The 25,670-nt window shown below is 44.3% G+C and overlaps 1 protein-coding gene across 2 annotated transcripts; it reads right to left on the bottom strand.

The window, feature by feature from the left end:
- Positions 1-2,442: 2,442 nt before the first annotated feature.
- On the bottom strand, positions 2,443-25,006 carry Nudt13 (nudix hydrolase 13). 2 transcript variants are annotated; one of them, XM_051142604.1, is made up of 8 exons: positions 24,912-25,006; positions 18,314-18,459; positions 15,970-16,104; positions 14,428-14,534; positions 8,294-8,419; positions 7,335-7,446; positions 6,579-6,733; positions 2,443-2,902 (listed from the first exon to the last, which is right to left on the bottom strand). In XM_051142604.1, exons 1-8 carry the CDS (start codon positions 24,992-24,994, stop codon positions 2,702-2,704), a joined length of 1,065 nt encoding a protein of 354 aa, XP_050998561.1. In that variant the 5' UTR covers positions 24,995-25,006; the 3' UTR covers positions 2,443-2,701. The 2 variants fall into 2 exon arrangements, with proteins under 2 accessions (XP_050998561.1, XP_050998569.1); XM_051142612.1 differs by lacking the exons at positions 2,443-2,902; positions 7,335-7,446 and having other exon boundaries at positions 6,617-6,733.
- Between the last annotated feature and the right edge of the window lie 664 nt (positions 25,007-25,670).

Genomic DNA, 25,670 nt, shown 5'->3' with positions numbered 1-25,670 from the left:
TAGCTCCCCAGAATCCACCTAAAGCCTTGCATGGTGGCTAATGCTTGTAGTCCTGACACTGGGTGAGCAGACAGGTGTATCCATAGCTTGCTGGCCAACTGACCTAACCAGCAAACTCCAAGCCCGTGAGACCCTTCCTCAGACACTGAGGACAACTCATGAGGCCTGAGGGTGACTCCAGCCTCCACACATGAACACTAGTTGGCCTATGTACACGCACATACGTATGCAAAAGCACCAGGTAAAATGTTTCTTTTTATTAGGCAACATTCTAGCATTTTAAATAATTTTAATTGTTAAGAATACAAAAACAGAACAAACAAACAAGAGTAAATATACCTTTACAGTTTTGAAATTTAGCCTCGCATTACGTTTTTGTCCCAGCTTGATTATGAGAAAAAGGCTTTCCACAGTACATTTATGTATGTTGCTTATATCTTTATTGAGGACTAAATGTTGAGAAAAAGAGAAACAGATAAAACTAAGGCTTGAGTGGGCTGCTTTTCTGTTCCTATTACCAAAGCTGACTGACCTTGGGTCAGTCCTTTGGGGGACAGGTACATTTGTTAAAAGGTCTGCCTGGTTTTGCTCATCTGCATTACAGCTCCAGCAGTGTGCCACTCTATCCTGAACACTTCTATAATCTGTTATTATGTGTGCATGTGTGGTGTGTTTGTGCACCTGTGTGTGTGTGCTGCCAATTTACCTGCCATTTTGAATATCCCAGCCCAACTGTCCAGATAACTTTGGAGTTCTGTATCGAGGCTCCTCCGCCCAGCTGGTGCTGGGAAAATGAAGCTCAGGGTTGGTTCTCATTTTAGCTTCCCCTGTCTTTTCACACAACAACAAAACTCCCAAAGCAGGTTTATCAAAAGCAAACAATTAACTCTGAGCACTCCTTTTTCTGTCGGTGTTTTCAGACTGGGACACACGGGCTCACAAACACATCCCCTTCATAGCATGGACAGACGGTAATGCACAGACCCTGAACTGTTTTCTGACTGCAGGGTGTGAAGAAATCTCGAGTCCCCTTTCCCAAGTGCTTTTCTCTACCTGCGATTCATCGTGGGTGAAGGCAGGCTGCCAAATCAGGGCCAGGCACATGTTACCCGTCAAGAGTTCCAGATGAATTCTTGGGTTTTCCTAGATATGACCTTTCTGGGGTCAAACAGAAATCTAGAGGATCAACTTTTTCACTCTGGAATCCTTTGTCTAGTGCTGTGGGGCTCTCCTGTGTAAGCTGAGGTTGTTGGGTCTTCTGTTCGTCATCAATTAGTGCAGTTATCTGAAGCTAGGACTTGCCCAGCCACTTTCCAGCTGATCCTTTGATAGTTTCCTATGCACATTTTCCCAGTGGTGATACAGCCTGGGAATCTAATTTAAACAGTTTACTGTCACTCACAAAGATCTTTCCTATCCTAGAACAGGAAAAAAAAAGTCTGAATCAAGGCATGAAAATGTACTTCCCCCAGAGAAATGTCTCCTTTATAGTGGCAAGATACAGATGACACAGGGGGGCTGAGGGGACACAGCTCAGTGACAGGCTTGCCCAGATGTAGGAAGTCCTGAGTGTGGTCTCTAGCACCATGGATGGGGGAGGGGGGGCGGTCCTGGCTCGGAGCTTCAGCTTGGAGCTTGCTTCTTCTCACTCATCCCTGATTGGAGCCGCACTCTCTGGAGGTGCACATCCAATACTGCTTCCTGTTTCCAGGTGCGCACCCAGTACTGCTTCCTCTTTAGTCTTTCCTCTGGGTCACAAACTGAGCAAGTGAAAGAGCTGGAAAGACACCAGAGTCTTAAATCATCTCACACCCTTCTGAGATTTTAGCTACTTAAAAAAAAAAAAAAAAAAACTGCCACCACTTCTGGTTGACTGCAGTGCACTCCAAGGAAGACCTTTGCTCCCACTTTCCTCATCCCTTCAGAGCTTAAAAACAAAAAACAAAACCCTAAGTTTGGGGCTGAGGATATGCCTCCACCATAGAGCAGGTGCCCACCAAATATGAAGTCCTGGGCTCAATCTGCAGCAGCACCAACTACCAAAAAGTCAACTGCGCCCAGGCAGTTCCTGTAAGTGCCTCCTGTAAGCTGCATCAATAAGCCCCTGCCAGAAGAGGTTTGCTCCTACAGCCTTGCAGAAAATGGCCACACCCAAATGAGTCAGCACCCTTCCCTCAGCTTCTCATAGTCAGCAGCTCATCAATTAATTTTAGTTTTTGTTTTGTTAAGAGACAGAGTCTTGGGCTGGAGAGATGGCTCAGTGGTTAAGAGCACCGTCTGCACTTCCAAAGGACCCGGGTTCAGTTCCCAGCACCCACATGGCAGCTCACAACTGTCTGTAACTCTAAGATCTGACACCCTCACATCAATGCACATAAATATAAAAAATTAAAATTAAAAAAAAAAGAGAGACAGTCTTCTGTCTCGAAAAACCAAAAAAAAAAAAAAAAAAAAAAAGAGAGAGAGAGAGAGAGACGGAGTCTTGATGTGTCATCCAGGTTGTCCTGGGCAAAAGTGATGCTCTTGCCTCAGCCTCCATAGTAGCTGGGTTAAGCACAGGTCCAAGCTGCTTTGTCCAGCTTATAGTGACATTTTTGGTTGTCCATTAGTAGGAACCTCTTTGGCAGGAGGAACTCCTCAGAGCACCTCTGCCTTGGGAGGCTGTCCTGGAGCTGGCTTTGTTACCTTTCTTTCACATGGACTAAACAGCCAGAGAAGTGCAGCTCTGTTCTTCCACCCACTTCTTAATCATGTGGTGGGCGATAGCTAACTTGGGGGGCAGCAACAGTGGGGAAGCCTCACTCTGCTGCTGAGTAAAGGAGCCCTTTCTCCTCAGGGCTGTAGCCACTTCGTCAAGACTGAACCAGGCAGCTGCCTCTAGTTCTTTCACGTTCACATGGATCTGAAAGACAAGGAAGGGGGTGTAGGGTGGGGGTAAAATTAGGAACTATAACATGTAAAACACTATGGCCACAAGTGAGAAAATTCATAGGGAACTATGTGATCTTAGGTGATAACATCTGGGACCAATGGGCTAGGTTAAAATCAGTTCTAGATACTGTTCAGAATCACAATAAAGAATGGAATGCATTTTTAAATAGTTCTAAAGAAAAGATAAAAATTTCAAAAACCCTATTCAGCTGGGCATAGTGGTGCACACCTTTAATCCCAGCACTTGGGAGGCAGAGGCAGGTGGATCTCTGTGAGTTTGAGGCTAGCCTGATCTTCAAAGTGAGTTCCAGAATAGCCAGGGCAGTTATACAGACAGAGAAACCCTGTTTTGAAAAAAACAAACACCCGGTTTCAAGCCCTAGTGCACATACGCATAAAATTCTACAGTATAGAGACTAAAATATTGAGTGGTAAATTATGAGTAATTGTGTGTGCATCAATTGAATAGCTCTTTCAATTAAAAAGGAGCTACAGGTCAGCGAGGTGGCTCAGCACGTGAAGGGACATGCTGCCAAGCTAAGCTGGGCCCCTAGGGCTCACATGGTGACAGAACAGAGCCCCACAGCTTGTCCCACATGATTTCCGCATGTGTACACAGGCAAATACACGGACTTTTTTTTTTTTAAGAATCAGCATTTATACAAATATTACTCTCTTTAAAGGATAAAGGTTAATGATAACTAAAAGCAAAAGCAAAGTAAACACAGACCATCCCAGGAAGTGGAAACAGATTAGAGAGCCCATAAAAATCAGGACAGAATAGGCAGATGGGTAGGAGGGCCTCCAGTGACTTCCATCTGTCAGACCTGACACAAAGAAGCAAGGCGAATTTAGGTCTGACACCAAAGTCCTTCTCAATGAGAGGGTCCTATAGTTTCAGATCATGAATCTCCACCAACCTGAATCCCTTGGGCAGTAACACCAATCTCCAAATCGTTAAGTGAGGTGTGTACATTCTGTCTCTATATAAGGTACTGTTAAAAATTGAAGATGAAAAATAAATTGCAACATACATGGTGTTGGCACACTGGACACATATGCAAAAGAGTGAAACTGGACCCCTTATACCAAATCCCAACACAAACAGATTAAAAACTAAACGCATATATAGGAGCTGACATAAACCATTTGGAAGAATCTACTACTAAGCTTTGTGGTGGTAGATTTTTTTTTTTTTTTTTTAGGTGTGACATTGAAAGCAAAGCAGGAAAAGCTAAAGAAGACAGGATGAGGTTAGGAAATGCAAAATGGAAAAGCATCCTATTGGGTGTTTGAGGTCCTACATTCCACCATGCTCTTGCATTGAAATCAGAAAAAAGGCAAAGTGCCCAAATAGATGGCTGTTAAAAGGAATAAATATTTATAGTTTTTGTTTTGTTTTGCTTTTGGTTTTTGAGACAAGAGTTTCTCTGTGTAGCCTTGCCTATCCGGTAACTCACATTATAAACCAGGCTAGCCTTGAACTCAGAGATCTGCCTGCCTCTGCCTCTTGAGTGCTGGGATTAAAGGCGTGTGCCACCATACAAATAAACCAAATGTTGAGAAATTAAAAAGGAGTAGTAGAAGAAGAAATATATGCCGGGCATGGCCTTTAATCCCAGCGCTTGGGAGGCAGAGGCAGGAGGATCTCTGTGGGTTCAAGGCCAGCCTGGTCTACTAAGAGACTTCCAGGACAGCCAGGGCTATTACACAGAGAAAACCTGTCTCGAAAAACCAAAAAACCAAACCAAACCCCCAAAAAACAAGGAAGCCTGGCATGATGGCACACACCTGTAATCCCAGCACTTGGGAAGTTGAAGCAGGAATACCCTAAGTTTGAGGCAAGCCCTAATGACACAAAGTTGAAGGCTAGCCTGAGCTACAGATACGGAGACCCTGGCTCAAAAATGAACAAATAGACAACAAATGTGGGCAAGGATCTGGAAATAAAGAACTACTATATACTATTGGCACAAGTGTAAATTGGTGCAACCACTGTGCAGAACTGTGGAAGTTATAATAAATAAATAAATAAATAAATAAATAAATAAATAAATAAATAAATAGGCGGTGCTCGCTTTTAATCCCCACACTGGAGAGGCAGAGGCTGGAGGATCTGTGGGAGCTTGAGGACAGCCTGGTCTACACAGTGAATTCCATGCCAGAGAGGGAGCCACAGTAAAATCCTATCTCAAAAGAAAGGTTTAAAAAGTAGGACTACCATTTGTTCCAGCAATCTCTCTTCTGAGTGTATATACAAGTGAACTGACATATGGAACTCAAAGGAGCCTCTCTAGTCCTCTTGTTGCTGTGACGTAATTCACAACGTCCATGATAGAGAAACAGTCTAAATGTCAGTGAAGACAGTGTGACAAATACATATCATGAACTCGTACTGAGGGGGTTGGTTTGATCTGCCCCCTCCCCCCAGGTTCTAACACAGTTCTAGGTTTGCTCCAACTTGCTTTGTCACCCATAGCTGGCCTGGAACTCCTGGGCCTTCCTTCCTCTGCTTCCTAAGAGCTGAGGTAACAGGTATTTCTTACCCTGGATGGCATTACTGAATTTTTGAAAGGAAGGAAACTCTACGTGTATTTGGTGACGGGCCTGGAAGACATGCTAAGTGGAATAAGCCTGATGCAAACTCTGCATTGTCTCTGCTACATGGAGACTAAACTAGTCAAACATGTGTAAGCAATTCATTGAGTGATTGTTCCCAAGACCTGGAAGCGGGGAGACACAGGGAAGCCATGATCAGAGAATATAAATTCCCCTTATATGTGGTAAGTTCTGGAGGCCCATACAGCATCTATAGTTAGCAATATTGTGTTGAATACATTAAAATAAGGTTTATGTGCTGGGCAGTGGTAGCGCATGCCTTTAGTCTCAGCACTTGGGAGGCAGAGGCAGGTGGAGCTCTGTGAGTTCAAAGCCAGCCTGGTCTACAAAGTCAGTTCAGGATAGCCAAAGCTACACAGAAAGACTGCTTCAGAAAAAAAAAAAAAAAAAAAAAGGCTTACGTTAAATATTCTTAGCACAGAGGAAAAACGATGGGGGAGGCAACAATGGGTAAGTTGATGGCACTGATAGTGATGTCTGATTGATGGGTCCTGATAGTGATGACTGGTTGAAGGTCCCTGATACAAGCTTACCTTCAATCTTGGCAAGTTAGATGCGTTCAGTGTCTACAGACATCTGTAGACATGACTTCAAAAAGGAAAAACAAAAACAAGACAGGGTCTCATGTTGTCTAGGCTGGTTTCAAACCTCTGACTCTCTTGCCTCTACCTCCCAAGTGTTGGGATTCTAAGTGGGTGCTACCAGCCTGGGTATATATGGTGCTGAAGGCTGAACCCTGGCTTTGTGTGTGTTAGGCTGGCACTTTACCACCTGAGCCTCACCCCGACTCATGACTCTGTTAATTATACGTCCACAAAGCAGCTCAAAGGGAAGTTGCTTCATAACAGATGTATGCAAGGGAGAGTGGTGACGCTTCCCTTCCACTCTCAAGTGTGAAGCCCTTCAGATACTGACTATCTCAGACATCACCATATAATCCGCACATTACTCCTTAAGACAAGTGCTCAGAAAGTCCTTGCAGACCAGCAAAGGGCGCATCACAGCAGAAGGGAAAGTTAAGACTTTACCTCTGTCTGGCCTGGTTTCACCGTCGCATGACAAGCAATCATGAGTGAGCTATTGGGAAAGGGCCAATGCTGGGACGCAAAGAACTGTATGTTTTCCACTTCCAGGCCCACCTCTTCTGCAACTTCTCGCTGGACAGCCTCCTCCACGTTTTCACCTGCAAGCACTCAGGTTAATTCCAGACAGCCCCGGAGCAGGAGGATTGCACATTACCTATCTGCATCACGATGTTCCCGTGCTCCTGGGTGCAACCCAAGGCTTAGTTCCCTGAGTGTAGCAAGCCTCAGGTCTAGTGGGCTAGTTGTGACGCAGGTGAGTGTAGCAACGGGAGAGGTTACTGCTGCCTCCTCTGTGTCACGGTGCCACTTTTCACCATCTGTAGACTTTACTCGGTAAAATAAAAGACAGTATAGAGGAAAATCAAAGTGAGCGTGGAACTCTAGCTACTATTGTGTATGCTGAGACTCAGGGAGAAGTACACTAATGTCTGTAATTTGTTCATCAGGAAATAAGATGGGACGAGGGCAGGGCAGGCAAATGGATAGATGCGTATGTGAGAGGAGAGTGGTAAGGATTCTAGGACTGAGGCGGTGGCTGTCGGGGCACTACAGTATAACTCTTCCAGCTACCCTGTTATGTAGGAAAATTATATATAGTCCCAGGACAGTTTAATGTTTGTGACTAGAGGCATGATGGCAGCAGGACAAATGTGTTTTATCTTCCGTTGTCTCCTGTACCTCCTCCCCTGAACCCCTTACCTATATCACAGAAACCTGCCAGGGCGGAATATAATCCCTTGGGAAAGGAGCTCTGGCGGGCAAGCAGGCACCGGGCCCCATCTGACACCAGCGTGATCACCACCGGGGCCATCTAGGACAGGAGAATGGAGATTGAGATGCTGGCACCTCGGCCTCAGAAGGCAAACAGAATGAACGATCACGGAAGCCTTCTGAGCAGACAGGCTCCCTTCCCCGTGACGGCAGCAACAGCCTTCTTGGCCTACTGTCCTCAAGTTTCTTTTTCTTTAAGTTTTACATAGAAAATCCTAAAAGAGCCAGGGCTACATAGGGAGACCCTCTTTTAAAAAACAATGAGAAATTTTTTATTAATTAATCAAAAATTTTTTTTCTGAGGCAGGGTCTCTCTAGTTGGTCCTGGCTGTCCTGGAACTCACTATGGAGACCAGGCTGGCCTCTAACTCATGGAGATCTGCCCACGTCTGCCTCCAAGTGCTGATCACAATGCCTGGGCTGTGTATTTTTAATTAATTAATTAATTGGTTTTTTTTTGTTTTTGTTTTTGTTTGTTTGTTTTTGAGACAGGGCTTCATTGTGTAGCCTTAGCAGCCCTGGACTCACTTTGTAGACCAGGCTGGCCTCGAACTCACAGTGATCCGCCTCCCTCTGCCTCCTGAATATTTTTATTATAAATGTATGAATGTTTTGCCTGCACATGTGTACATGCATGCCTGGTCCCTGAGGAGTCCAGAAGAGGCCACTGGATCCCCTGGCAATGGAGTTATACATGATTGTCAGCTGCCCTGTGGTTGCTAGGATTTGAACCTGGGTCCTCTGGAGGAGCAGCCAATGTGCTCCTAACCCCTGAGCCATCTCTCCAGCCCCTTGTTTTGGTTTGTAAGAATATCTCACGTAGCCCAGGCTGTCCTCAGTTCCCAGGTCCGGGAACTGCAGGTATGTCCCACCCGCACTGGCCCCACCTGTGGATAGTAGATGTTCTTGTTGGAAGGGCACACTCGCTTGCTGCCTGCCAGGTTCTTCTTAGTGGGCTGCCCACTTCTGCTGCAGAACTGATGACCACTGTGCCAGCGGAGCAGGGCCTGAGCCTACAGACACAAAGGTGGACCTGGCTTTAGAGAAAGGTGTCTAGGACAATCTGCGGGGAAGTCTTCTTCTAGCTCACTTATTTCAAAAGTTATTCAATCGTATAATTAATGGTGTGTGTGAGTGTGTGAGAGTATGTGAGTGTGAGTGACTAAGTGTGAGTGTATGAGAGTGTGAGTGTGTGAGAGTGTGTGTGTGTTGGCACATGTGCCATGGTGCATGATGGGTCAGAGGAAAGCTCTGTGGGTTGTTTCTCCCCTCCCACCTTTGCAGAGACCATCCTAGGTCACCAGGCTTGTATGACAAGCATCTTTACTTGCTGGGCTGTCTCACTGGTCCTAGCTCACCTACTTCAAGTGCATTAGCCTGTAAAATAAGGAAGTGATCTAAATATATTTTCCTAGCATCAAAAATCTAAAGAAAAGCGTGTTGTACTTTTTATTTTTTTCAGCACTGGGACTCTACAGCTTCACATACACTAGGAAGTAATCTTCCATTAAGCTATGTCCCTAGTCTAAAGGGTATTTTGAAATACATTATGAATTGTTTAAAACATGAAAATATACAGCAATATAATATACACCCATGAAATACAACCCAACTTAAAAAGAAAACATTTCAATTTCCAGTATAGTTAAGCATTTCTTTCAGTTTTTCCTCCTCAATGAAGTTGTTTTTTTTTTTTTAAACCATGACCCCCTGTTCAGATGTAGCTGATTCTCCATGTAGGGGGAGGGGGAGCTGCTGCTGAACCTGTGACATGCACTTGGGTGCCCGCGATTTGGTCACTGCCTCTTGGCAAGACGGCCTGGTGGGCGGGCACACAGTGGAGAGGATGCAGGCTGTCCTGAGGAGACCTGATAGGCTGTGGCCAGAGGCCTGGGGGAGGGGAATAGGCAGAAGAGGGAGGGAGGGTGGGGATGGGAAGATTAAGAGGGAGGGGATAACATCGGGAGGTAATGTGAATAAATTATAATAAAAAAAATATACATTAAAAAAATCCGGGTAGAGGGGCTGGAGAGATGGCACAGAGGTTAAGAGCACTGACTGCTCTTCTGGAGGTCCTGAGTTCAATTCCCAGCAACCACATGGTGGCTCACAGCCATTTATAATATGATTTGATGCCCTCTTCTGGCATACAGGTGTACATGCAGATAGAGCACTTATATACATAAAATAAATAAATAAATAAATAAATAAATAAGAAGAAAATAGCCTTAAAAAATCCAGGCAGAGGAGGGGGTTGCTGCAGAGACCAATGCACCAAGCAATGGCGAAGACCTAGACCCTCTGCTCAGATGTAGTTAATAGGCACACAGTCTCCTTGTGGGTCCCACAATATGGGGAGTAGGGACTGCATCTGACATGGACTCTGGCCATGATGACTTCCTCCTGGCTGTGCGGCCGTCCCAGGCCACAGAAGAAGAGGACATGGGTAGTACAAATGAGACTTGGTATGCTGAGGTCAGATGTTAGGGGAGGGGGGCTCCCCTTTCTGAGGACTAGGGGAGGGAGGGAGGAAGAACGAGGGAGGGAGGAAGGGTGGGGCTGGGAGGGAATGAGGGAGGGGGCTACAATGGGCATATAAAGAATTCAAACTGCAGAACAAACAGGTAATTTATATTGCTAATCCCACTACATGGGAACAGCTCTGAGACTGGCTGAGACATGAATGTCTATGCACAGACAAGGCTTCTTGTTGGTCACAGAATCCCTGTGACTTATTAGATGCCCTTCTTCATATGGCATGAATGAAGATTTACAGCTGTCTTTCTTCTGCTCATACAAAGAGCAGAGAACCAGCCTTAACTGTTCCGTGTACCCTGCACACCTCATATATTTATAATTTTAGGGCTGTATAATGCTTGTGAGAAATTATATGTTTTCAGAACAGAAGAATCAGACATTGAAGCTGGTTTAGACCTGACAGGATTCATTCCTCTCAGCATGCTGGACACTGACATCCTGCATCCTTCATGTTCCAGCACCAAGTGCTTCAGTTGCTGTTCCTCATCAGAACAGGACAGCTCCCAGGACAGCTTTGAAGAAAGCTCTGATCCCAACTGGTCCAGCATTTCAGACTGTCACACACAGTCTGTTCTATTAAGCCTGGAATTTCTTGACATTTAAAATGCTATTCCTAGCTTGTTTAACCATCTTCCCCAGTTATATTTGGGCCTCTACAAGGGTATTATTCGTCCCAAATCAGCTGGAAGAAACTTTAGGAGAACGATGCCCCATTTTCTTCAAAGGGGGTTGGGTAGGTTTTTTATTGCTTTCTTGGGCTATAGAGGTTTATTTTCATTGGGAGTTGGCTATAAGTTACTATTGGTCTTTTTTTTTTTTTAATATTTTTATTTAATTTTAATTTATGTGCATTGGTGTGAGGGTGTCAGATCTTGGAGTTACAGACAGTTGTGAGCTGCCATGAGGGTGCTGGGAATTGAACCCGGGACCTTTAGAAAAGCAGACAGTGCTCTTAACCACTGAGCCAACTCTCCAGCCCTACTATTGGTCTTATTCAGAGAGAAAACGAGGTTGGACTCAGGGATATCTCTCTTTTCCTTTTTCTTTCTTTTGTAGGTATGGAGATAGGGGTTGTAAAGAAAGAAGTGGGAATACAGAAATATATAGGGATGATAGGACAAAAAGTAGATTAATGAGTCTACTCCTCAACTTAAGGCCTTAATTGTTACTCACAACGCTATTTTTAACTCATTGGTATAGAATTTTGTATACTGATGCAAAATAAGTTTAATTTTGATACATTGATATAGAATTCAAATTTAAGATTAATTTTCCACACACATTATATATATTTCTACTCTAATATGAAGTATTGTACCCATACAACTCAAGTAGAATACAAGGTCTACCTCCAATACTTTGAAAGTGCTATTGCAGGCTGCTAAAGAGAGTAAATTATAGAAGTTAATTGTTAGTTGATCAAATCATGGTGGTGTCAATTACTAGCCTATTTTTATCACAAGAATATACATCCTAAGTGTAGCAGATAGATATGATTCTATAGATAGATAAGGTAAAATAATTAGATAAGGTCTTCAAAAACTTCAGAGTCCTACGGAATATGGCATTTAAAGGTGTTTTTATTGTTGGGCTGGGCGTGGTGGCGCATGCCTTTAATCTCAGCACTTGGGAGGCAGAGGCAGGAGGATCACTGTGAGTTCAAGGCTAGCCTGCTCTACAAAGTGACTACAGGATAGCCAATGCTACACAGAGAAACCCTGTCTCAGAAAACCAAAACCAAACCAAACCAAACAAAAACAAAAACAAAAAACAAAAACAAAAAAACAGCCAAAAAAAAAAAAAAAAAAGATGTTTTTATTGTTTTAAGGATTCTTTGACAGTAAGACAGCTTAGCTCCTGGCAACACCCAGCCTACCACAAAGAAAATGATGAACATCAAAGAACCTCCTTATGGAGATGGCTTCAAATGTGGCAAACCAAGCACTGGGCAAAATGTCTTCATTTCGGCTACAGACAGAATTCTGCCTAAAAATAAGAAAGCTTGGATGCAGGCAGAGTCGACGGCCAAACTCTGCCAAGACAGGGTAAGCAAGTCCTCAATAGTTCCTGCCTCACAAATATGTCTGTCAGATACACTGGGCCAGAGGGCGGGAGATGATGCTCCAACATTATAGAGAGTTTTTGCTGTTCAGGCAGCAAACTGTCTCTGTCATTATTTTTTTCACGTTGGAAGCTGCTAACCTGCACTTCCTGTTTACCCGGGTAATTAATTTTATTCCTTCTCAAGTCTCTGATAGGGTTGAAGACCAGATAGTTTAGTTTTACAATTAAGCTTAGTTGTTTAGGGGCTAAGATGTTTTTAGGTCTAGATAGATGTTTTAAGTCGATAGAGATGAGATATGATAGATATTGACTTACATTCAGAATTTTAGACTCACCAAAATAGAAAATGTACTTTCTTCAAGGTTGCCAAATACAAATAGCTAAAACACTATAAATGTAACATTTATATAATTCCTGATTGCTTAGTGGTTCTTCTTACTGTATGTAGTTTATTATATATATATGTATGTATATATATATGTAATAATATAAATGTATATGTAAAAAATAAAAATATTTTTAAAAAAGAAAAATGGGGTGGTGGTGGTGGTGGTGGTGGTGGTGGTGGTGTGTGTGTGTGTGTGTGTGTGTGTATAGGTCAGAGGACAACTTTGGGCAGCAGTTCTTGCCTTGAAGAAGCACTTGCTGTGCAGTGGCCCTGAGCTTTCAGCCCTTCCGCCCTGTGCCTGAGATCTTGCCCTAGGAGTCCTGGGATTCCAGAGACACCTGCAGCATCTGGTTTTCACATGGGTTCCCAGGGTGGAACTCCAGTTAGGGTTGTGCAGCACGTGCATTCACCCATGGACCTTTCCCCAACTCAAGTGGTCATTTTCTTTCTATTTTTTTCTCCACAACTAAAAAAGTCTTAGTGGTTTCTTTTTAATTTAGAATAGGCAATGGAACATGACCGCAGCCAGGTGTGTTGGTGCCTGTGTGCAGATGCCTGTAATCCCAGTACTGGAGCAGTGGAGACCATAGGATCAGCTTGTTCAGGGCTATCCTTAGCTATATAGTAAGTTGTAGTCTAGCCTGGGCTACGTGAGATCCTGACTTCAAAACAAAACATTAAAGGCTGATATGATGAGCAGTCTTGTCACCTTGGTGGGATTCAGGATCCTCATGGAAACAGATCTCTGAGTCTGTCTGGGAAAGATGATCTAGGTCAGGTTAACTGAGGTGAGAAGACTCATGATAATGTGCCTACACCATTTCAAGGGCTGCAGTCCTGCATGGACTCTGCCTTGTGATGGCAACCACAGACCTCGAGCCACCATGAGGGATGGCACCCTTGAATAGTGAGCTGCCATAAGCCCTTTCTCAAGTTGCTTTTGTCAGGGTTTATTATCTCAGCAGTAGAAAAAGTAAGGAATACATCAGACATGTAGGCGGCTGTGAGTTCAACCCTAGAACCACTTTAGCCAGGCGTTCGAGGGCATGCTTACAATCCTGGTAATTCAGAAGGAGAGGCAAAGGGATCACAAGTTCAAGGCCATCTTCAACTACATAGTCAGTTCAAGCCAGCCTGGAGGGATAAGACCCTGGTTCAAAAAAATTACCAACAATAAAAATAAATAACAAGTGAAATCTAAAGCTGTGAGAACAAGTTATTAAAGCAATGCAAAGGTATTTCTCATATTAAAAAAAAAAAAAAAACACAATGTGTATCATGCTATAGAGTTAAAAAATACTGGCCGGGTAGTGGTGGCGCATGCCTTTAACCCCAGTACTTGGGAGGGAGAGGCAGGCAGATTGCTGTGAGTTTGAGGCCAGCCTGGTCTACAAAAAAACCCAAAAAGCAGAAAACCAAAACAAAACAAAAAAGATATTTATGAGGTTACCCAGAAAGATGGCTAAGAGTACATACAGCTCTTGTAGAGGACCAGAGTTCAGTTCCCAGCACCTATGACCTGTAATCAGCCATTTACAATCACTCATAACAAGCTAGTGCCCCCTGCTGGCCTCTGCATACACCTACACTCAAATGCACATACCCACACACACAATTAAAAATACAATCTTTTGTTTTGTTTTTTCAAGACAGGGTCTCTCTGTGTAGCCTTGACTGTCCTGGAGTCGCTTTGTAGACCAGGCTGGCCTCAAATTCACAGCGACCTCCCTGCCTCTGCCTCCCAAGTGCTGGGACTAAAGGTGTGTGCCACCATTGCCCAGCCTAAAAATACAATCTTTTAAATAGGGACTGGAAGACCCTGCTGCCATGTTCTTAAGAGGCAAACCTTCCCAATAGCTCGGCTAAAAGCAAAACAAGGAACAGGGAGCAATCTTTCACAGCACTCTGCTGCCCTCTGCCAAGGTCGAGGAAGGTCTGTGATCTGTGTGTCACCCTGAGATCATATGCTTATGTCTGTTTGTCCATGCACACAGCCTTATACTTCCCACAGAACTGAGAGACCGGAACTACCGTGAACAGCAAGGAGGAATCCATCGAGTTCAGCTGAAAAACAGCCTGCCTCAGCTTGATGAAAGAACCTCCGAGTTCTGCCTCCATTTCAGATTTTGGCAAGGGGGCTAGAAAATTAGAAAAGAGAATGTGATTAGACAGATGTCCGGCGTTGCCTCTGTGCAGCCCATCCTGTCAAAGCACTGCTCCCCAAACTTGCCCACGAGACTCATCTAGGGATCTGGGAAATTACATAGGTCCCTAAGCTTTTACCTAGAGAGAGACAGAGACAGAGAGAGAAAGGTGTGTATTACATGGAATAGTTGCTCTGGGTCCCCAAACCTGCGTTTTGGAAGATTAAAAAATAAATAAATAAATAAATAAACAAACAAATACCAAGTGACTCTGAGGTTAGTTTGGGAATGGTATAGCCCAGTATTTATCAAGCTCTCTTTAGAGCGCTCTGCCTGCTGCACCAGCAGGACCCACCCATCCTTTACATCCCAGACACCAGAGAGAGACGCAAAGCACGGTAGGGCCTACGAATCCAGAGTCAACTGACTGTACGGGACAGGGGTGGGGACCTGGAACCACTCCATGGGAACATTTTTATTAAAAAAAAAAAAAAATGATACTGTGACTTCATTTGTTTTTGAGGTAGAGTGTTGTATAGCCAGGCTGGCCTCAGGCTCAGGGTGACCTTGAACTGCTGATTCTTCTTTCTCAGTTCTCAAGTGCTGGGATGACAGGCATGAGCTACCATGCCAAGCTTTTGTTTGGTGTTTTTGAGAGGGGGATCACTAGGAAGGCTAAAGTGGCCTAGAACCCCAAATTCTTTGGCCTTTGCCTCTTCCAAGCACTAGGATTACATGCTGTCATACCCAGTTTTGAAGACATGAATTTTAAAGCATTTATAAAATAGTTAAGATATAAAATGTATAAATGGGGGCTGGAAAGATGGCTCAGAGGTTAAGAGCACCAGCTGCTCTTCCAGAGGTCCTGAGTTCAATTCCCAGGAACCATGTGGTGGCTCACAACCATCTATAATGCATTCTGATGCCCTCTTCTGGCCTGCAGGAGTACAAGCAGGCAGAGCACTGTATACATGACAAATAAAGAAATCTTTAAAAAAAATAATAACTAAAAAATAAATAAAATAAAATGTATAAATGCGTGGGGGATAATAAAATATGCAAGCGTGTGCCCACCACTTAGAAAGAAACCATAACAATGTCTTTGATTTTCAGCCAGGTAAGGTGGTGCATGCCTGTGAGCCCTGCACACGCAAGGCTGACGCAGGACCGGACTGGAGGCCAACCTGGGCTATACAGCAAATTCCAGGCCATCTAACGCCTCAGAGTGACCACCGTGGATAACAGTGTTTTTACCCATATTCAAAGAGAAAAGCTGATAATGTGTTTGTATGTGTACAGTTTTCCACAGAAGGGTATTCCACAAAACCCCAAAGTCTGAGAGCAGCAGGGAAGCACCTATGGGGGGTTGGGGTGAGGTGGGGGTGGGGTAGGGGGTGGGGCGGGGGGTTTGCTTGGGGGGGGGGCGCACCGTGGGTGGAGGAGGGGCCGTTCAGCCCTAGATCCAAAGCAAACCACGCTTCCTGCGGGCCGGAGCATCCAATCAGCACCGAGTCTTCTAGTTTTTGTGCACCCTGTCCAAACTTACCCAGCAGCCCTTCCAACTCTACCCAACAAAAAAGGAGAGAGAAAGTGAGACTCGGATTTTAGTCACATGGCCACAGTCGTGCGGGGGGTGGGGGGGGCACAAAGGAAGCAATTCTGTTTAGATTACACAGTTGCTCCCTCAGGAGCATTCTGTTACAGGACGCCTCTCACATACCACAAATTGTATGTTCTCAAATCCGTTATGTCAAATATGATAGTATTTGCTAATACTTTAATATCTCTTGGTTGCTTACAGTATCAAAGTACAATGCACCTATATACACAGCTGTTTTACATTGCTGTTTAGGAAATAATGACGAGAATCAACATCTGACCATGTTTGGTATATCATAGATATACAAATGGTTGTATGATTTTTTTTTTTCCTGCTACTGAGATGAAATCTAGCAGCCTCATTGTGGAGGTCTGAATAAGAATGGCCCTTGAGCTGGGCCGTGGTGGCGCACGCCTTTAATCCCAGCACTCGGGAGGCAGAGGCAGGCGGATCGCTGTGAGTTTGAGGCCAGCCTGGTCTACAAAGTGAGTCTAGGACAGCCAAGGCTACACAGAGAAACCTCATCTCAGAAAAAAAAAAAGTGGCCTTGTAGGTCCCTATGATCTATACTTGGTCCCTAGTTGGTAGAACTGTTTAGGAAGGATTAGGAGGTGTGGCCTTGTTACTGCAGGGCAGGGGTTGGGGCTTGCTGAGGGGTGGGTGCAGTAGGACTTTGAGGTTTCAAAAGCCCATGCTGTTTCCAGTGTGTTCTCTGCCTTCTGCTCTCAGGATATATGCTCTCAGCTACTGCTCCAGCGTCATGCCTGTCTGTCAGCTGCCATGCTCCCTGCCAGGATGCTTGCATCCCTCTGAAACCGTAAGCCCAAATACACTCTTTCTTTTGTAAATTGCCTCGGTTACCTGTTTTGTCACAGCAACAGAAAAGGGACCAAGGCACTCATATATGTGGCCAGGTTTTCTACCACTGAATCACATCCCCCAGCAGTCAGTTTTAGGAAATATTTTCAACTCACACTTGAGTCTCAAAAATAAAACCTCTAAAGCCGGACGTGGTGGTACATGCCTTTAATCCCAGCACTCAGGGAGGCAGAGGCAGATGGATCTCTGTGAGTTTGAGATCAGCCTGGTCTACAAATCGAGTCCAGGAGAGCTAAGGCTACACAGAGAAACCCCGTCTCAAAACCAAATCAAACCAAACCAAACAAAATAAAACCCCCAAATCCAGAGGCTTAGATCTGTAGTTGCATGTACTAAAAGGGATCTCAAAATTAATTTTTTATTCAATTTTGACCTAATCAAAATTAAGTTAGGATGCAAATCTTAAACTACGCAACTCTGCAGTTCCCTAAGGCTAGAAGTCGCTACCCTATGGCAAGGCTGGGCAAACCTTCTCTATAAAGAGATAGCAGTGCCTGTGACACAGAGAAACCCTGTCTCGAAAAACAAAAAGAGAGATAGCTAGTACTTTATAGTTTATTTAGAGTTTTATTATATATATTTGTATCTTGCTATTGTAGCATAAACGCAGCTGGACCCGGTATGTCAAGGAATGAGTGTGGCTGGGCTACAATACAATTTTATTTATAAAATGGGCAGCAGGCCTGTCCCACATGAACAGCAGTTCCATGGATCTCTGTTTTTTGTTTTGTTTTGTTTTTTTCTTCGAGACAGGGTTTTTCTGTGTAACTTTGACTGTACTAGACTCACTTTGTAGACCAGGCTGGCCTCGAACTCACAGCGATCCACCTGCCTCTGCCTCCCAAGTGCTGAGATTAAAGGCGTGCGCCACCACGCCCGGCTTCATGGACCTCTGTTTTAACAGCTCATGGTTCATATCACCACCGAGAATATGTAATATCAACCAAGCTCATATGACGAGTTATTAACTAGCAGAAACAGTTATATAAGCTTGAGACTCAAGAGCTGTTTGGAAAATCTGGGTGTTTTTTGTTTGTTTGTTTGTTTGTTTTTCGAGACAGGGTTTCTCTGTGTAGCCTTTGACTGTCCTGGACTCGCTTTGTAGACCAGGCTGGCCTCGAACTCACAGTGATTCCGCCTGCCTCTGCCTCCCAAGTGCTAGGATTAAAGGCACGTGCCACCACGCCTGGCAGAAAATCCGAACTCTAAAATACAAGGATATGTTTTTGCAACTACCTAAATTCCTCCTAGTGGCCCAGGATTCTCCTACTCGGCTGGTGCACTTTGACCTTACCTGCTCGGCTAAGCCGGGGGACCAGGTATCGACGTCCTGACGCTGATGCCTGTAGCAAAGGATCCAGGTCATGAAAGAGGTAAAACACTCCTGTCTGCTGAGCTTTCCTGCAGGCCTCATCATCTTCCTTCAATTCAAATAAATACCTGTATTTGGGAAATAAGCCAACCGTACTCAGGCTAGTGCAACGGATGACTTGGCAGTGGTAGAAACACCTGCTGTCAAGCCTGATGACCAGAGTTCAGTGTCCAGAACCCACATGGTGGGAGGAGAGAACAGCCCCTCACGCTATCCTCCAAGCGCCACACACACGCCACGACATATCCAGATACAGCCCAAGCGAATAGCCAAACATAACTAAACCACAGATTCACTCGGGGGAATTCTTCTTAAATCTCCTATAGTTTTACCTATGCACGTGTGCACATATGTATGTATGTATTACAGACCTGGGGCCTGAACCCAGGGACGTGCACATGCTAGGCAAGCTCCCTTACGCTGAGCTGGGTGCTCCGTTTTCTTCTCACCTTTTATCACTAAGTTGCCCTGGCTGGTTTTGAACTCACTCTGCAGTCCCACTGCCTCAGTGGTTACAGGTCTGTGCCACCATGCCAAGCTCCATTTATTTTCATCCCAGTTTGCTCCCTAGCTGAGGTGGCTACCAGGCCACTGCATTCTGGCCTTCGCCCTGCTGCTCCGTCCATCCTGTGGGCCACTGCACCATTTATTCATTGTCCATCTTCCCAAGGAGTCTGTGATCTATTTAAGGACAGGGTCTGTTATTCTTGGCAGAATAGATGGCCTAGTTTACTAAGTATTTGTTGACTTGAACTTTGAGGGCAATAAATACTTACTGAATTAAACCTTAAGGGACTTTGCCAGCGTTACACAGTGAGGCGAGAATTTGCAGACAGTGGACTGAAAGGAAAATGAGCCCAAAGGTAAAAATCTCAGCACAGAAGATGGCAACACAGAAGACGGCAGCACAGAAGACTCAGCATGGAAGATGGCAGCAGGCTGTATTGCTGCAGAGAGCAATCGCGGTACCTTTAGAGGGACCACTGGGAAAGCCCATTCTTGATCTAGCTATATTCATAGTGATAATATTTTCTTTTTTTAAAAGATTTATTTATTTATTTATTACATATACATGCTTTGCCTGCATATGTGCCTACAGGCCAGTGGAGGGCACCAGATCTCACTACAGATAGTTGTGAGCCACCATGTGGTTGCTGGGAATCGTACTCGGGATCTTTGGAAGAGCAGCCAGTGCTCTTAACTTCTGAGCCATCTCTCCAGCCCCTGATAATATTTTCAGTAGTCAAAATAAAAATGTGGACTAAGAAAACTTTCTGAAGAAAGAAAGAAAAGAAAAAGAACGAAAACTTACTGGTTTCTCAAAAAGAGATAATAATGAAGTTCTAGACTTTTCTAGCACTGTCATTTAGGGTGGTGGGAGTCTGTCCACAAGCTTTACCAACAGAATCAGAGTCCTTAAGAACCAGTGATGACTAAATGAATATTATCTTGGGGACTTAATTATTAACTATTTCTTGGCCTGTTAAAACCCTCAAACCAAATTAAGGATGTATCTCAGTACCAGACTGCCTTCCTTGCATGCGAATGGCCCTGGCTTTGATTCCAGTACAGAAGGACAAAAAGATTAAGCCCTAAAACAGACTCTCAAGTTTATGCCATTTTTTTTTTTCGAGACAGGGTTTCTCTGTGTAGCCTTGGCCATCCTGGACTCACTTTGTAGACCAGGCTGGCCTCGAACTCACAGTGATCCACCTGCCTCTGCCTCCCGAGTGCTGGGATTAAAGGCGTGCGCCACCACGCCCGGCTCTTTATGCCATATTTTGACAAGTAAGTGTAAAACATGTTTTACAGATGTCTTCTGTAAAATCCGGGAATATCTATGAAAGCAACAAGCAGAGTTGGCAGCACATGAAAACACACGGCAAAAGAACAAATACCACAGTAGCCATGTCAGGAGCCTCAACCATTGGTAAAAGGAGTAAGTAAGCTCTTTAGAAACAGGGATAGCAGCTGGGCCATGGTGGCGCACGCCTTTAACCCCAGCACTTGGGAGGCAGAGACAGGTGGATCTCTGTGAGTTCGAGGCCAGCCTGGTCTAGAAAATGAGTCCAGAACAGCCAGAACTACAAGAGAAATGGTCTCAAAAAAAAAACCTAAAAACAAAAAAACAAAACAAAACACACACACACAAAAAAAAAAACCAATGGGAGAAAAAAAGAAAAATAGAAACAAAGACAAAAGAAACTTGATCTTTTAGAAATTGTGATATTTTTAAGTGACTGTCACCTCCTGGGGTAAGGAGTCCATGTATATCAAAGAACATACACATGTCACTCCAAAGTTACCAAATACAAACAACAGAAACACGCTGCCTTCAAAGAGTTAGGAGTAGAACAGCCTTGGCTTTGTCCTAATGCCTTTTTTTGTTTTTGTTTTTTGTTTGTTTGTTTGTTTTGTTTTTTGAGACAGGGTTTCTCTGTGTAGCCTTGACTGTGCTGGCCTCATTTTGTAGACCAGGCTGGCCTCGAACTCACAGCGATCCACCTGCCTCTGCCTCCCAAGTGCTGGGATTAAAGGCCACCGTCCGGCCCAGTGGGATTTTTTTTTTTAAGATTTATTTATTTATTATTATGTATACAGTGTTCTGCCTGCATGTACATCTGCAGGCCAGAAGAGGGCATCACATCACATTATAGATGGCTGTGAGCCACCATGTGGTTGCTGGAGATTGAATTTAGGACCTTCGGAAGAGCAGGCGCGCTCTTACCCACTGAGCCATCTCTCCAGCCCCTCAGTGGGATTTTAAAAACATGCACAGTTTAAACTACACTGAATAGTGTTTCTGTTTCCTGAAACAGCAAGGATAGCTCCAACACCCTCCCACCCTCCCTCCCTCCCTCTAGATAGAAGGGGGGAGGCTGGAGCAAAGGCTCAGCAGTTAAGGGCACCTGCTGCTCCTGTGGAAGACCCAGAGTCGGTTCCCAGCACCAGCAGAGACGCTCACAACCATCTTTAGCTCCAGTTCCAAGGGATCCCACACCCTTTTCTGGTTTCAGAGGTGCCAGGTGTACATGTGACATACACATACCACACACAAACACACACACACACACACACACACACACACACACGAGAGCAAAACACACATTCACATAAATGAAAACAGATAAATCTTTAAAGAGACCACAACCACAACAAAAGGCTGCAAACGAGCAGGTATGGCCTGCTCTGTGTAGACCTATATTCCTTTCAGTGTATATTGATATGCAATACTGTTTAGGTAATTCCAAAATTCCAAACATGGATTTTTCTCTGATTAGTGGGATTATTGATGGTTTTTAAAAATTAATAACTGTAATATTTTCTTATTTTTTTAAATGAATGACTATTAAAACTTTTTTTTAGGAGAAATCAGATGAAGCTTAAAAAAATCACTACTTTCAGCAGTCAGTATAATGGCTTCTGTGGTATTATAATGAAAGGAAGACACTGAATGAGCCCTTCACTGAGAAGAGCGTGGGAACTTTTGGGTCTCACTAGGTCTCGTGAGGCCACTGGGCGAAGACCTTCCTGTCAGTTTTTTGCTTTTAAAAGTCATTAGGAGCCAAGCAGTAGTGGCGCATGCCTCTAATCCCAGCACTCAGGAGGCAGAGGCAGGCTGATCTCTGTGAGTTCAAGGCCAGCCTGGTCTTCAAAGTGAGCCCAGGACAGCCAAGGCTACACAGAGGAACCCTGTCTCAAAAAACAAAAACAAAACAAAACAAAAAAAGTCATTAGGGCAAAGCAGGCTGGCCTTGAACTCACAGCGATCCACCTGCCTCTGCCTCCCAAGTGCTGGGATTAAAGGCGTGCGCTACCACTGCCCAGCCCAGTGGGATTTTTTTTTAAGATGCTTTACCATCTTCCTGCCTATGCATCCATCTACAATCTTTCAGTGCCTGTTATGTGTGAAGCATTGTTTCATGCAACAAGATAGCACAACAAAGGTCAAGGGCTTAGCTGGGAGTGGTAGTACACAGGCAGTGTCCGCACTTGAGAGGCTGGACCAGAGGGACAAGTGTTCAAGGCCATCCTGAACTAAACTCTCATTTATTTTTATTTTACGTGCATTAGTGTTTTGTCTGCATGCACATCTGTTTGAAGGTGTGTCAGATCCTGGAGTTACAGACAGTTGTGAGCTGCCATGTGGGTGCTGGGAATTGAACCTGGGTCCTCTGGAAGAGCAGTCAGTGCTCTTAACTGCTGAGCCATCTTTCCAGCCCCCCATCCTGAGCTATATAGCAAGATCCTACCTCAAACACCAAATAGGGATGTGGAGATGACTCAGCTAGTACAGTGCTCACTAATACCAACACGAAGACCCAAGCTTGCGTCTCTAACACTCGCACAAGAAAAGCCGGGCGAAGCTGCTATATAATTCCAGTGTCAGGGAAAGCAGAAACAAGAGGATACCTGGGGCATGCTGGCTAGCCAGTCAGCGAACTCTGGCTTCCGCGAGAGACCGCCATCTCAAAAAAGAAGATGCGGAACTAAAGAGATGGCTTGTAAGGAGGAACCAAATTGAATCCATTTTGAAGAACACTTCCATTTTGAATAAGGGTCAAATAAAGTTTAAGTTCCCAAGACCTCCCAGAGCAATCGACATCCTGCTTGGCAGAGAGATATGTACAAGGGCAACTGACATCCTGCTTGGCAAGTTGAGACAATGCCCCACCACACCAATGGGAACAGGATGAGTGTCCCACAAACATATTCCTAAGAAAGTCCCCTATCCCTAAATACTAATTGGTGAGAAAATTTAACTGTAACTTGGCACAGATGTTTATGGATGTCAGGATTGAAAACTCTAACATTCTGGCTTGGGGAGTTGCAGTTCAGCTCCCGAGTCTGTCCTACAGCCCTGATTCATCAGTAGCGGTTTGAGCACAGTAAATTTTTGTCATCTGCTTAAATACTTACTAAGATGAACATTCTAAGATGCAGTCAGCTCCCTAGTCTGTGCTGTTGTTCCTGACTGGTGAGTTTTTGCTGCCTGATTCAAATAAAGATCTTTCTTTGCTGGACTCTTGTGACTGACTGCCTGGGGTGTTTTGGATTTTTGGACCCCAACAGGCTCTGTAGTTAAGATTACTGGCTGCTCCTTCAGAGGACCTGGGTTCACCTCACAGCACCCATGTGGCAGCTCGCAACCGTTTATCAGTTCCAGAGGATTTGATTCTGGCTTCTGTGAGCACTGAATACACACAGTATACAAACACATGCAGGCCAAATACCCATACACATAAAACTTAAAAAAGAAGAAGAAGAAGAAGAAGAAGAAGAAGAAGAAGAAGAAGAAGAAGAGGAGGAGGAGGAGGAGGAGGAGGAGGAGGAGGAGGAGGAGGAGGAAGAAGAGGAGGAGGAGGAGGAGGAGGAGGAGGAGGAGGAGGAGGAGGAGGAAGAAGCAGCAGCTGGGCAGTGGTGGCGCATGTCTTTAATCCCAGCACTCGGGAAGCAGAAGTTGGCGGATCGCTGTGAGTTCAAGGCTAGCCTGGTCTACAAAGCAAGTCCAGGTCAGCCAAGGCTGCACAGAGAAACCCTGTCTCAAACAACCAATATATATCTATATATATTAAAAGAAAAATGAAAAGAAACAGTAAAGTGGAGAAGTGACTGAGGAGGACATCTGGTCGACCTCTGACTCCATATGCATATGTGCTTTCACCTTTCTGCACATGTGTTGCCATAAATATGTACACACACATGAAAAAATAAGTTAGACCACGTTCCAAAACAAAAACAGTAACGACAATAATAACAAAAGAAGTTTTCTTTCTTTCTTTCTTTCTTTCTTTTTTTTTTTTTTTTTTTTTTTTTTTTGAGTGTTTATTAACCTGGGCTGCCCTCAGATTCTTTCTGCTGCTGAGAATGATTCTGCATTCCTGATCCTCTGATCTCCACCGTCTACATGCTGGGATTACAGGCGTGCAGTACCACTCTTGGTCGAAAGGACAATGTCTTATTTGAATAGAGTTTATAGTCCAGAGTATGAAACATTTTAGATATTTACAATGTAGGAAATTTAGTAGTGAATGGCTTTCAATTGTAAATAATTTACAGTGGACATTATGTATATATTTTTTTCTTTTGGTTTTTCAAGACAGGATTTCTCTGTGTAGCTTTGGCTATCCTGGACTCACTTTGTAGACCAGGCTGGCTTCAAACTCACAGGATCGGCCTGCCTCTGCCTCCCGAGTGCTGGGATTAAAGGCGTGCGCCACCAAGCCTGGCTCATTATGTGTAATATTTATCTCATACATTTAATTCCTTTGTTTTGTGTTTGTTGTTGTTGTTGTTTCAAGACAGGGTTTCTCTGTGTAGCCTTGGGTATCCAGGACTCATTTTGTAGGCCAAGCTGGCCTTGAACTCACAGAGATCCACCTGCCTCTGCATCCCTGAGTGCTGAGATTACAGGCATGTGCCACTGTGCCCAGCTCATTTAATTCTTAATATGGAGTTTTAAAGTGTTTACATTTTAGTATTTAGTACAAGAAAAATAATCAGGTTGGTCAGAACTCACCGTGTTTTAGTGACATAGGTTGACAGCAGCCTACAGCACCAAAAAGATTTCCTCCTGAAAGACATTCCACAGGACAGGGACATTGTAGGGTTCCTAGAGAAAAATGGAGTGGTTTTGTTTTGTTTTGCTGTTTTTGTTTTAGTCATAGTATGCACTTTAAAGTAAAAAATCAACAAGAGAGTTATAGTTTAAGCCAGAACAGAAACATTTTGCATTATCAGGGGGAAAAAAAAAACAAAAACAAGACGCAGGTAAACAGGCTTTGACACTGTTTTGTTGTTGTTTGTGGGTTTTGTTTTGTTTTTTTCTGAGACAGGGTTTCTCTGTGTAGCCTTGGCTGTCCTGGACTCACTTCATAGACCAGGCTAGCCTCGGACTCACAGCGATCCACCTGCCTCTGCCTCCCAAGAGTTGGGGTTATAGGCCTGTGCCACCACGCCCGGCTTGTTGTTTGTGTTTTAAGACAGGGCCTTGCTATGTAGCCCTGGCTGGCCTCAAACTCTGCCTACCTCTACCTCCTGAGTGCTGGGATTTTAGATGTGAAAACCACCCCTGGCCTTCACTGCATTTTTATCACTAAAAGAATCTCAAATTCCCAGTGTTTATTTTCTGTTTTTCTTTCTGAAAAAAAAAAAAAATTTTTTTTTTTTTTAAGGACAAGGACAAGGTTTCTTTGCATAGCCCAGGTTGTTCTGAAATTTGCTTTGCAGACCAGGCTGACTTTGAACTCACAGTGATCCGCCTGCCTCTGCCTCCTGA

The sequence above is a fragment of the Acomys russatus genome, chromosome 3, assembly GCF_903995435.1.
Source record: "Acomys russatus chromosome 3, mAcoRus1.1, whole genome shotgun sequence".
Lineage (NCBI taxonomy): Eukaryota > Metazoa > Chordata > Mammalia > Rodentia > Muridae > Acomys > Acomys russatus.
Note: the sequence above shows the minus strand (reverse complement) of the source record. Positions and strands in the feature narration are given on the sequence as shown.